General features: G+C 38.5%; 2 protein-coding genes and 1 long non-coding RNA gene across 3 annotated transcripts in view; 2 read left to right on the forward strand and 1 right to left on the reverse strand.

Annotated features, from left to right (window-relative positions):
- The first annotated feature begins 1,481 nt into the window (after positions 1-1,481).
- On the forward strand, positions 1,482-4,458 carry dcstamp (dendrocyte expressed seven transmembrane protein). Its single transcript, XM_015056351.1, has 3 exons — positions 1,482-3,291; positions 3,789-4,121; positions 4,220-4,458. The coding sequence occupies exons 1-3, from the start codon at positions 2,242-2,244 to the stop codon at positions 4,277-4,279; spliced, it is 1,443 nt and encodes a 480-aa protein (XP_014911837.1). The 5' UTR covers positions 1,482-2,241; the 3' UTR covers positions 4,280-4,458.
- A 2,326-nt stretch (positions 4,459-6,784) lies between these two features.
- The window catches only part of LOC106962150 (uncharacterized), a 16,003-nt gene continuing 9,292 nt past the window's right edge, over positions 6,785-13,495 (forward strand). Inside the window, exon 1 of the long non-coding RNA XR_001427913.1 lies at positions 6,785-7,532. This is a non-coding gene — a long non-coding RNA (uncharacterized LOC106962150). The remainder of the gene's footprint in view (positions 7,533-13,495) is intronic.
- dpys (dihydropyrimidinase) overlaps positions 9,113-13,495 on the reverse strand; it is a 17,271-nt gene continuing 12,888 nt past the window's right edge. Inside the window, exons 8-9 of the mRNA XM_015056350.1 lie at positions 10,235-10,442; positions 9,113-9,626 (exon numbers count right to left, since the gene is read on the reverse strand). Of these exons, the coding sequence (XP_014911836.1) occupies positions 9,567-9,626; positions 10,235-10,442 (268 nt within the window). The 3' untranslated portion in view covers positions 9,113-9,566. The remainder of the gene's footprint in view (positions 9,627-10,234; positions 10,443-13,495) is intronic.

Raw genomic sequence — 13,495 nt, forward strand, 5'->3', positions numbered from 1 at the left:
AAAGAGAAAAACAAAATTTTAAAAAAAAAAAGGGGATTTTGCCACAAAAATTTTTTTTTTTTTTTTTTTTTTTTTGAATGAAAATGAAATTAATTTACTATATTTTTGTTAATTTCATTTTAAAGCCAAGACCAGTTTATTTTTTATTTTCTATTTTTAGTAATTACCAATACTTCCCGTGTCCGGGAGGCATATGAGTCTTACAGTCGCAGTATGTCTGAATGAAATGGAACTGAGGCATTGTTCCTTTTTCCACACGAGAAAAATGAAAAAAAAAAAGATGCATTTTAATATCTAAAAATCAACTTCATCCCTGTAACAGAATACAGTATATATTTTGAATTTACTGCTCACTGTACATACCTTTAGATGTCAGAATTTGAATAGACCATAAGCAGATATGTATGTTCTCTCTTTGGAGCAGGAAAAATGCCTCAGGATGACAAAGACATATGTTGTTTCTTTTTGAATGCCTTTTTGATTTCCTCTTTTTTGGTGCAATGTGTTAATGCCAAGGCTATGTCTTGGTGAAGTATGGTTGAGTACAGAGATTTATGTAAGTTATTTTTCAAATTAAAAATAAAAGAAATTGATATTACATTGATACAAATTGTTGCGTTTTGATTCAGCGCGGACGGAAAAGCACCAGAGGAGCAAATCGATTTGGAGAAACAGAAAACGTTATTTACCTTTCAGATCTGATTTGGGGAAAACTTAAAAGGAAAAAAAACAAAAAAACACCTGGCAGGATGAGCTCAGAGGAAAAGTTGGACTTTTGTTGATTCTAATGTGGCAACACAAGCGTTGACATGATAATGCCGCATTTCCGCTTCGCTAAGCATCTTTTTAAAGCCCTTGCAGCATAAATCATTTAGCCACAATGGCAGCAGCAACAAAACAAAACCAACTAACAGAAGCAGACTCCCGTCTCGCTGCCAGGATTGACCTTAGCACCCAATCATCTCCTGCAGTTAGTCAGACTTTCTTGCAGGAATAGTGCTGATCTCAACGGATCATACTTTCACTCTGCTGAACGTTTAGGTTCCAGCTGAACCACCTTTTCAGCTGATGTTACAATGTCAGGATGAAAGGGAGAAACATCATCTCTGCGGTCGTTTAGACGTTCTACCAGCATTGTCTCAAATCTAGGAGCGACAACGGCAAGACGGCAAACATTTACCAACTTTACGCAAGGATTCTTACTCTGCCAGGATTGGATTAGAATTTCCACTTTTATTCAAGCAGTAAGTTTGTTTCTTAAAAGAAGTTGTTGTAAAATGGTAAATTGCAGAACTCAAGATTTGAGTTTCCATCAATATATTGTTAAAAGTGGGGGTGGGGGAATCTGCCAGTGGAGCTAGTATATGTTTTACCAATATTCAAGAATTAATTACTTAAAACAGGCTCCTATATCTTGCTAAGAAATTACTTGTGAGTTTTGTTTTATCTCAAGTTTACTAAGATATTTGCACACAAAAAATAGAAACATTTGGTAAGATTTTGTGTTTTTACAGTGTATAGTAGACAGCTAATGTGGGAAACAAGGAAACAATGCAAGTACGCATAGAGATGCCACCCAAAAACCCCAGGACCATGAAGTATAGGCATCTCTCAAAAATTAGTCAAAATGTTGAAAGGGTGAGGCTCCTGATGTCAAGGCCAGTCAATGAATATTTCATCTAATTTCAATCTCAAGCACTTTGATTTTTTCATTAAGTCTCTTTGTTTCCACTCAAACCTTTCATGATCAAATTCAAACTGGAAGAAAGCTCAGGAAGAGTTATTTTTGGCGTGTGCTCCTGCAGCCATAAAAGGCCAGACTGATAAAACTCTGTCTCACGTTAGTTTGTGTTTTCTTCCGTTATTGTGTAAAAATAAACATGACTCGCAGATGACTGAGGTTTACATGGGAAGAAGGACTTCCTGTTTACATGGTATAAAGGGAGAATACCCGGTGCATTCCTTCAGTTCACCACATCAGACTGAAGTATGATGAACTGGATCAGGACGGACTGCATTCGGACTGCTCTAAACTGGAACTAATCTGATTGGACGCGACTGGATTTATCTTCATTACCTGGAACTGGTATGTCTTGTGTAGCTGCTGTCTCTGTGCTCATCAGGTTTGTGATTTACTGAACATTTCCTGAATTAAATATCAACATAATCAAAATCAAATGAGCTGTTTTGAACTGTTCTTCTTTCCCTTTGCAGATATTCTTTTCTAAGGATCTGTCCTCCATGATGCTGCTGTCCTGGAACTCTGTGAAGCAACAGCTTGAGGAGACGGCCTCTCAGGCATTAGACGTTTTCACCACCGGTGAAAGGACGACCTGGATGAGGACCTTCCTCCTCCTCCTCACCTGCATCACATCGAGCATCCTGCTCAGCTCCCTGCTCTTCCTCTACCTCCTCTTCGGCGTGGATTATGAAGTGGAAGTCGCAAGTGGCATTACGGTCTGCTTCGGGGTTTCACTCACTGTTGCCCTTTTCTTTTCAAACAGAGTGAGATGTCTGGGGACTCTGTTTGTGGTTTCCATTTTCATGAAGAAGAGCCGGAACTTGCTGCTGACTGCTGGAACGAGTTTAGTCGTCCTTCAAAACATCCGCAACACTCTAAGGAACCTGACCCGCCTGATGCAGAGTATGATCTGCAACCTGAAGGCAAAGAAAGAATCCATCGTTGCTCCATTTAGCAACTATGTCAAGATGTTGGAGTGGATTGGAGGCGTCCTCAGAGGGGTTACCGACCTGGGAGTTGTCAACCTTGACTCAAAGTTGAAGGTTTCGCCGAGAATAGAGTCAGAAGTGTTCAGGTTGAAGCTGAGCGAGGCCGAGCAGAGACTGAACGAGACCGTAAGGTATGCTCAGGGCGTCATGGAAACAATCTTCTCTGTGACGGACAAGATGTTTCCCGCCGTCAGCTTCCTCATACTATTCACATTAATAGCTTTACGCGTCAGAAAGTACTGCAACGACGTAAAGTATGAGAACAGCTTCATCAGCGGGAGGTTTGTTAAGTTTGATGAGAAGCAGAAAGCTGAAGGGAAGCCTCATGTTCTCCCGCTCACCCCAAAGGAAGAGAAGCGGTACGCCACCATTCCATCGGTGCGTCCCAGCAGCAGCGAGGGGAAAGCCATGCTGAAGTTTGGAGCTCCGGTAATCTCCCACTTTGTTGCCTGGGCCCTTTTTATAACAGTGGATGCCTTGCTGTACTGCTTTGTTGATATTGTCACGAAAAAATTATCGGAGCTGAAGCCATTCCACGTGCCCCTGATGATCAGTTTCACAGTAAGTTTTGTGATTTTTAGTATAGGTTGATTTTTTTTTTTATGATGGCGTAAAAGAAAATGTAGAAAGAAAAAAGAGAGTAAATTTCCACAAAAAACTCTAAGAATTTTTTTAGAAAAGAAAATAAAAAAATTCTGAGTTACAAAAGTAAAAAGATTGCTAGAAAAAATTTCAAAAATTTTGAAATGAATCTTTTTTTCTAGAAAAATCAGACATTTCTGAGTTTCAAAAGTGAAATATTTTTGACTTTTGGACATTTTCTGAGTTTCAACTTTTGACTTTTCAAATTCATAAATTTCCAAGTTTTTTTTCCAAAAAATTACTGAGATTAATCTTTTAAACTTTTGGATCTCAGAAATGTCCTTGTTTTTCTAGAAAATTTCTCAGTTTTTTTGTGTAAGTCTACTCCTCCTTCTTACAATGACCCTAATAAGTCATTGTAGATCTTCCCTTTAATAATTTGGTTAATCAGAAGACTCGCTCTATTTCCTTTTCAGGGGATTGCGACTTTGATAGGCATACAGATTGAAGAAGAAAACCGTCAAAGGGATTTTTCCTACTCCGTGACTTTGTTTGAGAGGAAGTGTCTCCCTGAACCCGAGCTGCTGTTGTATAACTCTGTGCTGCCGCTGAGCGCCATCCTCATCATCCTGATCATTATGGCTCTGATGGCTTCCAAAGTCTCCCAGCTCAGACTAATGGTCTGTGATCGGTTCTTTTCCGATGCCAGCAATGCAAGGGTGGAGTTCCTGCATCGCAAGATCCTGAGAAAAAGATTAAAAACGAACAAGAAAGACAATGAAAGCAGCATTATGTCATTTATTCTAAAGGTTAGCCTATAAATTTATTGCACTACGCTATGCTATGTGTGTTAAATGTACGTTAAACAATGCCTCTAACAGAAAGTGCTTTTTCTCTCTCTCTTTAGCTACATTTCTGGTGTCCGATGTTCTTCCGACCCAAAGATGAGCCTCAGAGTATTGCTTAAAGATATGGTTCTCTTTACCCATAATGCTACCATGCTCAATCAGTTGCAGGTTTGTTAAAGACACTGAATGTTTAAATTTAAAAAATGGTCCATCTTCAGGATGGGAAAATACATGGATCATGGTATTTAAAGACTACATTTGTGTGGATGCACAAAACCTGGAATCAACTACCTTTCTTCCTGGTTAAGATCAGGGATGCTCTTGAGATCCCAATCAAGACTTTTCAATGACCAAACTCAACCTCCAAGATTCGTTCAGCAGGTCCAGAGAGCCATGCGAGGCCAGATGTTTAAAATAACAACTGAGAACACTTCACTATGTGCTGTACACATTACTTTGTTGCTCTACCAAGTCTGGGTCTCAAGATGACACTACTAGCTGCTCCAGCTCCTGGTCTGTGTCATGTGACTGCTCTGTGTTGTGTTCAGGTTCCTCTGGCTATTTGAGAGAAGCTGCACAGAGAGCAACTCAAACACTTGTTTTAGAATTGTATCATATTCATTGCAAAGCACTACGTTTCTAAAGCAGAAGTTCAACTTTTTCCTGTAAGTTTTATTTATTTAATTATTTATTTTTACATTGAATAAATGATGAAAAGTGTTACAAACTGACAGGTCAACAAGTCATATCAAAACAGAGTGCAAACAAGCTAATGTTAGCTTCAGTACATCATCGACAGGAGCAAGAAGTGAGATCAATGAAGATTGAAGACTGCATAATAACACATTTTACAGCATATTGTCTGAAGATTACAGTAGCTATTCTCACCAAAATAAACTATGTGGTTCAACAAATTATTGGCAGCATATTTCTGTCTGGCAGAAACTACGGTTGGGACAAAATATGTTCATTGTCAAGGAAAACTGGTACTCTAGTGCCCAAAACATTATTGGTGAGTGAGTTAAGTAGAAAACAACTACATTATGTTGACTGTGACATACTGATAGAATAGGATAGGTTTATATGACAGGGACTTGGCACTGCTGCAGATTGACCAGAGGTCGCCAAAATGCTATTTCTAATTTCTGGATGAAATATGTTGTTATGTGTATATATATATATATATATATATATATATATATATATATATATATATATATATATATATATATATATATATATATATATATATATATATATATATGTGTGTGTGTGTGTGTGTGGGGGGGTGTGTGTGTGTGGTATTGCATTTAAAAAAAGCATAAGACTGGAACTGGGTAAATATAATTAATTGTCTTGGGTAAATATTTGGGTCAAATACATCCTGACAGACATTCCAGTATAATCTGATTACTTGCATGAACGCCTAAAGGTCACTGTGTCCAGCTCCCCAGGGAAAACGTCGTATCAGGCTGATTTAAGCAGTGTTTGGTAGAGACAATGGAAAGCAGCCAACACTCCAAGTTCCCTTACTGAGTTGAACCTGTAATGGACAGTTTCCCTAATATTTTGCACCAATAATAAACAAGAAAACTGTAAACTACTATGTGTTTGATTATTCTGAAACACTAAGCTGACAGATCTGATTGACTTGATATACTGCTGTGACGAAAGTATGAACATAATAAATATAACATTCCATTAAACTGTGCTATTTTCACTGTGTCTGTTGCAATATGTCTACACATATCTCTCAAACCGATGACAAACCATGAGTCAGTTCAATTCATCTTCACTGAGTTCTCACTTTCATTGTGTAAGGAGACAGGTAACATTATTTTTAGACAAATATCAGACCATATTCCACATATAAATAGATTTTTGTGTTTTTTTTCACACAGAGAAGGCTGCAAGGAACCTCATTTTCAGTGCGAAGCATTCAGATGTTATGTCTGTGCACGCTGCAGAGCGCAGAGCAGCTCCAGTTGCTTATGTAACCTATGACAGATATACCCTACATGTGCAGGAGGCAGAGTTATGTTCTCCCTTTTCCTGTGCTGTCATTTCCTGTAAAGATCTTCCAGGAGTTTCTTCGCCTCTCTTAGAGCTCACAGCCAGCTTCGACTCCGAGAGGTGATGGCCGAGTATTAAAAGGTCAAAAACTGTTGACTTACATGCTTTTCTTTGGCACTATTTTCTGGTAGAAAAAAGTATGGATGGTATGACATTTGTAGCACAGCATTCCATAGGGGGATTAGTAAATGAACCATTGATTATTAATATACGTATAACTGAAAAAGTCTGCCTTTTCTGGCTTCAAAATTTGCTTCATCCTTTAAAAGAATTCAGCATCTGTAGATGATGATGATAAAGCCCAAAATAAATCTTGTTATTTTGTATTAGATTGCATAAAAAAATAAAAAATACAATCTATCAAGTGATCAAGATATCACTTTGATGTCTTGATCACTTTTTTTTTTAGTTTAAGTTCATTTGTTGACTTATGTTTTTGTCTCTATTGTGTGTATTTAGTGTTTAGTTATCAGCATATCAATCATGCACAACATCAACATCTGATGAAATTACGCTTTGCAAAGCCTAGATGAGTCGCTTCAAACTTGTAGATGAAATTTACATTTTCTTTTTTTAAAAATTCACTCAAAATTAGCATGACAATCAATGGAAACCTAGTTAATGACTAAAATAATAATAAAAAATAGATGCGGTATACATAAACCTTAATTATTATAAAGGCTTTTAAAGTATGTAACTATTAAAGGCCCAGTATTATGCAGAATTTCCTTTCTGCACATTTCTGTTCTTCCAATGGGGTACTGCTAATAGAAGAAGTCCAAAAAAAAAAAAAAAGAGCGAGAACAATAAAACACCCAGTTGATTTTTTTGGGGAATAAGTAAATGTTCTACAGGTGTATGCAAAACCACCTGTTTCAAAAACTTCTGAATTGTTCCACAATTTTTATTATTTAGCAACCCCCAGCCGAGCCCAGCCCCTAACCTGGCGACCCACCCAAGTGAAGCTCCACCCACTTCGTTACAAGACCACGCCCACGTTTGTTCTGCTGAATTACCGCTGCAATGGCTGCTGGGAAATGAAAGCTTTTTGCTCTTGTCCGCTATCAATCAATTCTGAGCACGTGTCCATTTTCTCACAGACATGGGGAACAGAGCTGCGTGGCTTCATTTTATTTTTGCTTGAAAAATCCCTGCGGTATTTGCCAAAGTTGTAGTCTGCGCAAACCAGTTTGTGAAGGAGTCCTTTGAAAATCACCAACACTGGAGGTTTTACCAAAAGACTTCTACCAAAGGAAGGTTCTGCTCCTACTGTTCCACAAATCTGTAGATGACGGCGATGTAAGTACATAATATATTGATGTCTTTTGTTGTCATTTAGCCCAAGCTAACACTGTGCTCAATGACGCCTCTGCTTGTACAGTATCTCACATTACGTTACCCACAATATCTACGCACTTAGTGTCGGAATTGTAGTAAATTGAAAGCGATAATCTACAATGAGAAGATGCAGTGTTTGTGAAAACATGTTGGACACTCAGATTTTACTGATATTGTTATTTTATTATTTATTATTTATGCTTAATTATTGCGCTTCTTGTTCCTCTCCGGGTTTAAAGATGTATGTTTGCTCCACTGTTTCTGTGTTTGGAGCCATTTTCTTTTGTCTGAGTTGGGAATGTAAATACTGAGTCAAGAGGGCGGGGCCAGCATCAGCTTATTTGCATAATCGTGACGTAGTTCTAAAACAGCGCGTTCCGAAAAGAGCTAAAAACACGCAGAACTTATGGGGTGAAATCTTAATATCTGAGAATAATTGACAGAATAATTTGTTTTACATTTTTATTTTTTATGTTTGTTTTATTCTATTTTGTTTTGTTTGTTTTCTTGATTGTCTTTTCAGTCTGTTCGAAATAAATAAATAAATAAATATTAAATGTATTGAAGATGTTTTGTATAGCCCACAAAACTATCCTAGAATGATAAAGGAAGCACAATAGTGGACCTTTATTAAAACCATATCTTTTAACAATTGCTGAAAAGTTACTTATAATAGTTTTATCTTAATTTTAAGTCTATGAAGATATTTGCAATAGAAACTAGAGTAAAAATACTTGGTAGATATTGTGTTTTTGCAGTGAGGCAATCGGCCAGGTCACGGCGAAATGTCCCACAGCTTCCAATGGCCAATCTACCCATGCCAGAGAGGATTGGTTTCATAGAACCTCTTTATGTAACTTAAAGAAAACTGAAAATGTTTTGACATATTTTCATCTGTTTGAATTAAATTAGCAAATCATGGTCGTGTGTTTATGCTGATGAAAGGAGCACAGCTGGTTACATCATCCGGAGTGTGGTGCTGATATCTCGTAGAAATGCGTTATGGTACAGTAAAAATTCATAAACCACCGCTTCCCTCATTGTACTGCCAGAGACAAGAGGAAGGAAGTAGCATTTGCTCAAGCATGAGTAGACCTTCTGTGAGTCACACGCCGCCACTGACCCGTGTAGCAACCTGATATGCTCACGCTGTGTCCTAACTGGCCCCGTGGCATAAAACCACGGCGGCACGCCAAGCCCAATGGGAAGCAGGCGCATGATGCTCGGTGACGGCTACAGACCTTTGTTTTTTTTTTTTTTTACTATCAAAATGAGAGAATGCATCTCCATACATGGGCATAGATGTAGCGCATTGGGCTGGCTCAGATCCTGCTTGATCAGCACGCGCAGCCCGTCTGGGTCAATCAAGTAAATCTGAACACTTTCATGCACGTCTGTGTGTTTTTCATGAATATTTCATCAAATGAAAAGATGCTTTCGGGTGAGAAAAATCAATCCCGTTGCCAATGGCAACAAGCACTGGGGAGAAATGGGGATTAAAGATTAAGGAAACTGGCATGAAAGAAGAAAAGAAGCAGATGCAAGTTCACATCTAGATGTAGTTTTATTGCACAACTACCACGATATGCAGGGTATGAATGGTACAATTATTTGTTTTCCGAGCCTTTTATAAACATGAAATCATGCTAAAACTTATCATTTCAAATATTTTACGTGACTGCATAGCATAAACATGAAAGCTAAAAACATTTAGTGGGTTCTACTGACCAGCCCGTTGAGCAGATCCGTCCTGAAAGCTTGACACAGCTGAAGAAATGTACCGCAGCTTTGTCTTCCAGCAGAAAGCTGAATGAGATGTTGAGTAGCGTTAACATAAAGGCAAATCCTCCACTATTACTACAATAGATTCACTTTAAACGTCTAAAACTGTCATATCTATAAGAAACGTCCCTTGTTTACGGCTTTGATAGCATCTTGGTCATACTGCAGGGACACAGTTGGACATCCAGAGAGACTTTCATGTTCTCGGTCAGTTCAAACAGAGATGACTTTGCCTTCATAGGGCTTTCTGATCACAGCTGCAGGTCTGCCCACCTGCAGGCGACACACAAAGCCAAAAGAAAGGTTAAGTCTCTGTTGTGAAGCTCAGTGAGTCCGCCAGTAGCTGTGTTTCTATTGACCATAAAATAACACAGTTTGACATTTCAGAAATAAATTAGCTTAATAGAAATGTAGCAATTTTGAAGAACTCTAGTTTTTTGATAAAATGCTTTGGCGCTAGGAGGAAGTGAGGTCTGTTTGGTCGCCACTTGCACAAAATGCAAAGGCAACACTTTTTTTTCGCATCACACGAGTCGTGTGATCAACAACTGGACTGGATGACGACAATCAGTAGCTGGAGGATGATTATCACACTAGCAAACTTATTCACGTGTGAATTTTAAATGTGTTTCTTATTTAACGGAAACTCTGGAATTGGAAAATTGTGTTTTTTCGACATTAGCTGAATATTGTTTTTTTTTTTTTTCTGTTTCTTTTTTAAAGGAAATGCAGCTAGTGACAGCTAAATATGATTATGTGGGTATAAACTGGTGCAGAGAAGTTTTAGATTACCCAAAGACTTTCAAATCAAACTTGGATGTTGAGGTATATATTTAACCGTACACTGTGCTGCCTTGATGTCGATGCGTACATTGACTCACCTGGTCTCTTTGCCTGATTCTTTTGTAAACGAACTCGGAGAACGGTCCTCTGTGAATGAACTTGCCCTGACCCGGTGAGACGTGGAACTGCCTGTCCTCATAAACCACTTTCCCTCTAGAGATGGTGACTATGGGGATGCCGTGGCACTCCATGCCCTCAAAGATGTTGTAGTCCACAGCTTGGTGGTGGGTCTTGGCTGATATCCTCCTGCGGAGTCCCAAACATCAGAACTTTTCAGTAATTGGCCGCAGCTGACAGAGGAAAGATCTTCAGTGAGACTGACTGATTCAGACAGAAATCACTAAAGTTTAACTTTCATGACATTTTTTTTCTCTTACATACAGCATAACCAAAGCCTCTTTCTGTCAGTAAAAAGCATTTCAACATGTATTTGTTTCTTATTACATAACTGTCCCATCAGTTCAAAGCCTACTGGAGTATTTCCACATCATAATGCTAAAATGTGAATCTGGATATTGTGGATATTGAGTGTGGTATGAGTTGCATAAAAATATGGAATGAGTATTTTTCATTTTTCACCAAAACAAATTTAAAAATGATCTATTACATAAAGTTAAAAAAATAATTTATGCAAAATCAGAACTCATGAACTTCTTTTCAATAGAAGTGGATTTATTTTCCACAACCACTGCATTTCTTTCTTGGTAGCATCATCATATAGGTGATCCCATAGGTGTGTAATGCAATTTTAACTGATCTTCTTACCATTTAAAAACATACAATATCTCCACATAAACTAATTATGTTTGTTAATTTGATTGTATGTCTGGGCTGAAAAATATTCCGTCTTTATTTTCAGGATTCTAGCACCACAAAGTTTTCTTCAGATCCGCTTTGACACAGTCCACTACAGGACTTCCTTCCTACGTTTAAACCCAAAAATATTCAGACCCTGGGTAGATTTGTACATTTCCATATACATTATATTCAACAATAAATGGAAAAATCTTTAGTGGAATTATTTCAATCAAACCATTTCATCTTTTGGCATGTTTGCTGTGGTATCACAACTAGTTTATGATGACGGCGTCGTTGCCATCACCCTAATTTTGTACTTCCCATAATTTTACTTCAGAAATAAGAAGTGGACTCTGACTGGGCTACTTGGAAAGGTTAATATTATTTACAGTTAGAAGAAATGTGTTGATAAAAATAAAAGATTAGATTACACATAAATCTGTGCGGGGTATGATTCATTTTGGACTAAATTGTGTCTTTTTAAAGAATCTCAGATAATGACGTAATAGATCTTCTAACTTCCCTTTTAAAATAACCGTCACTGAAATTATTTAAATTGAAGGTAGGTTGTTGTTTTTTTTTTTCCCCAGAAGCTGCAGTAGTAAAACCTGGCGGATGTGAGCCACCAGCCTTACAATTTAAATGTTCTGGGTGAAGATTTACATTCTGGATTAGACGTGGATGCTATTTAGACAGGAAGTGTCAAACACTGTAACAGTCTAAGCAAAGCCGCCCGACGGTTGCAGCACACTGATGGCAGCGCCTTGCCAAGCTTTTAACACAGCCTGAGGAAAACACAAGCAACACATCCATCATCTCCTGTAGCCTCCTAACAGCCAGAGGATTATCTAGAAGTGTGATTCAGTTTGAAATCCAAACACGCCTTCACCACAGACCACACTACCGCATCGATACTATAATCCGGTATTGCTCAAGAAAGTAATTTTTCTCTTCTTCTTTTTTAAATTCAGTTACAGTAATTTGCAAAAATATTCATGAACTCCACATTATAAGTTAGTTTTGTCTTCATTTGTTGTAAAGATTGTATGCATTTCGATTAATGGATCCAGTTGGCTCTGGAGTTGTAGCTTAACGTATTTTGAAGCCCATTAGTTCGGCTACCGGATGCTGGAGAATATCTCTCGGTAATAAATGCACTTCGCTGTACGCAGACTGATGCTGCCCTACAAATAAATCACGTCCAGCTGAAAGACCAGATCGGTATGGTAGAGTAACACGAGTCGGACACAGTCTCTTCTTTAAATATGTTGTTTCCCTCCACCCACCCTCCGCCTTTCACACGCCTCCGAAGTTCTCATTGACACCAAGGGCCATGCATCACGACCACCGTTGTGTGCACTCACAAAAACAAGATGTGTCCTCATTACTCAAGCAGCTCAATTATGAGAAACGAGGCGACTCGAGTGAGCGTCAGTTACACAACCGTTTGCGGCGCCCGGTCCCACCGGATGATGTTGAGGCGACGCTTGTGCCGGGGGCAATTAATTACGGCATTTCACAGATGACTTCACGGCCACGGCGGTTGAACACGAGGCGAGCGCGTGGTTGGAACGCGTTATGACATCGCCACACAAGCTACGACTGAAAGGAGAGAGTGGAACCGAGAGAAGACAAATAGTTTAGCTCTTTGGTAAGACTACCGGGGATCCTTTAAGGGTCACACCAGTTTCCAAATTTAACAATGTATTCATTTACAGCACATCAGAGGGGTGATGCCTTTTGCTCCAGTTTACGTACAGTAAGCTATTGCACTGTAAACACAAAATCTTACCAAGCAATTTTGGTCTAGTTTCTGGTGCAAATATTAGTTTTATCGTATTTCAAGAGTACTAACTGACAAGTAACTTTTCAGCAAGATATAGGAGCTTGTTTTAATAATGGTCCCTTAATATTCCTGGAAAAGTACTGGTTCTGAGAGAAATAATCTATCAGTGGAACAAGACATTTTAACTTGTATAATGTAGAGAAAATGTCTTGCTCCCCTGGCAGATTATTTTACTTAAAACTAGTACATTTTCATCAGTATTAAAGGGGAGGTACTATTTGAAATGTTTTGAATTTTACATAGTGTTATATTATTCCCTCTTCAAAAACATACCTGGAGTGATGCCTTGATTCTTTCATGTGTATTTAGAAATCCATTAATCTCCCATGGCAACCATTCAGCTGGGTGGATCTAACTCCGCCTTCTTGGCGAAGCTCCTCCTCTGAACTGTAGTTTCCAAGCTTACGAGCTTTCACTTCAGAGAGCACTCCTCCCACCTACTGCCCCACTCAGCTCCTTCAGACTAGTCAGCAGCAATTAGCAAACACCTGATGGAACTGTGCATCTGCTGAGCTCATTATAGGAGCTACTTCTCAGTGCAACACTAATAAAAAGTTGTTGAAAGGTTAGTAGAGGAGCCATGTCGTGATAATTTTCTGATGGCAGAGTTTCAAAAGGAGCAGGAGATTTTAAAGAGACAGAGGCACAATTTCAA

This window comes from Poecilia latipinna, unplaced genomic scaffold (assembly GCF_001443285.1).
Source record: "Poecilia latipinna isolate Pla-1442-1.1 unplaced genomic scaffold, P_latipinna-1.0 Scaffold1377, whole genome shotgun sequence".
In the NCBI taxonomy this organism is placed as follows: domain Eukaryota; kingdom Metazoa; phylum Chordata; class Actinopteri; order Cyprinodontiformes; family Poeciliidae; genus Poecilia; species Poecilia latipinna.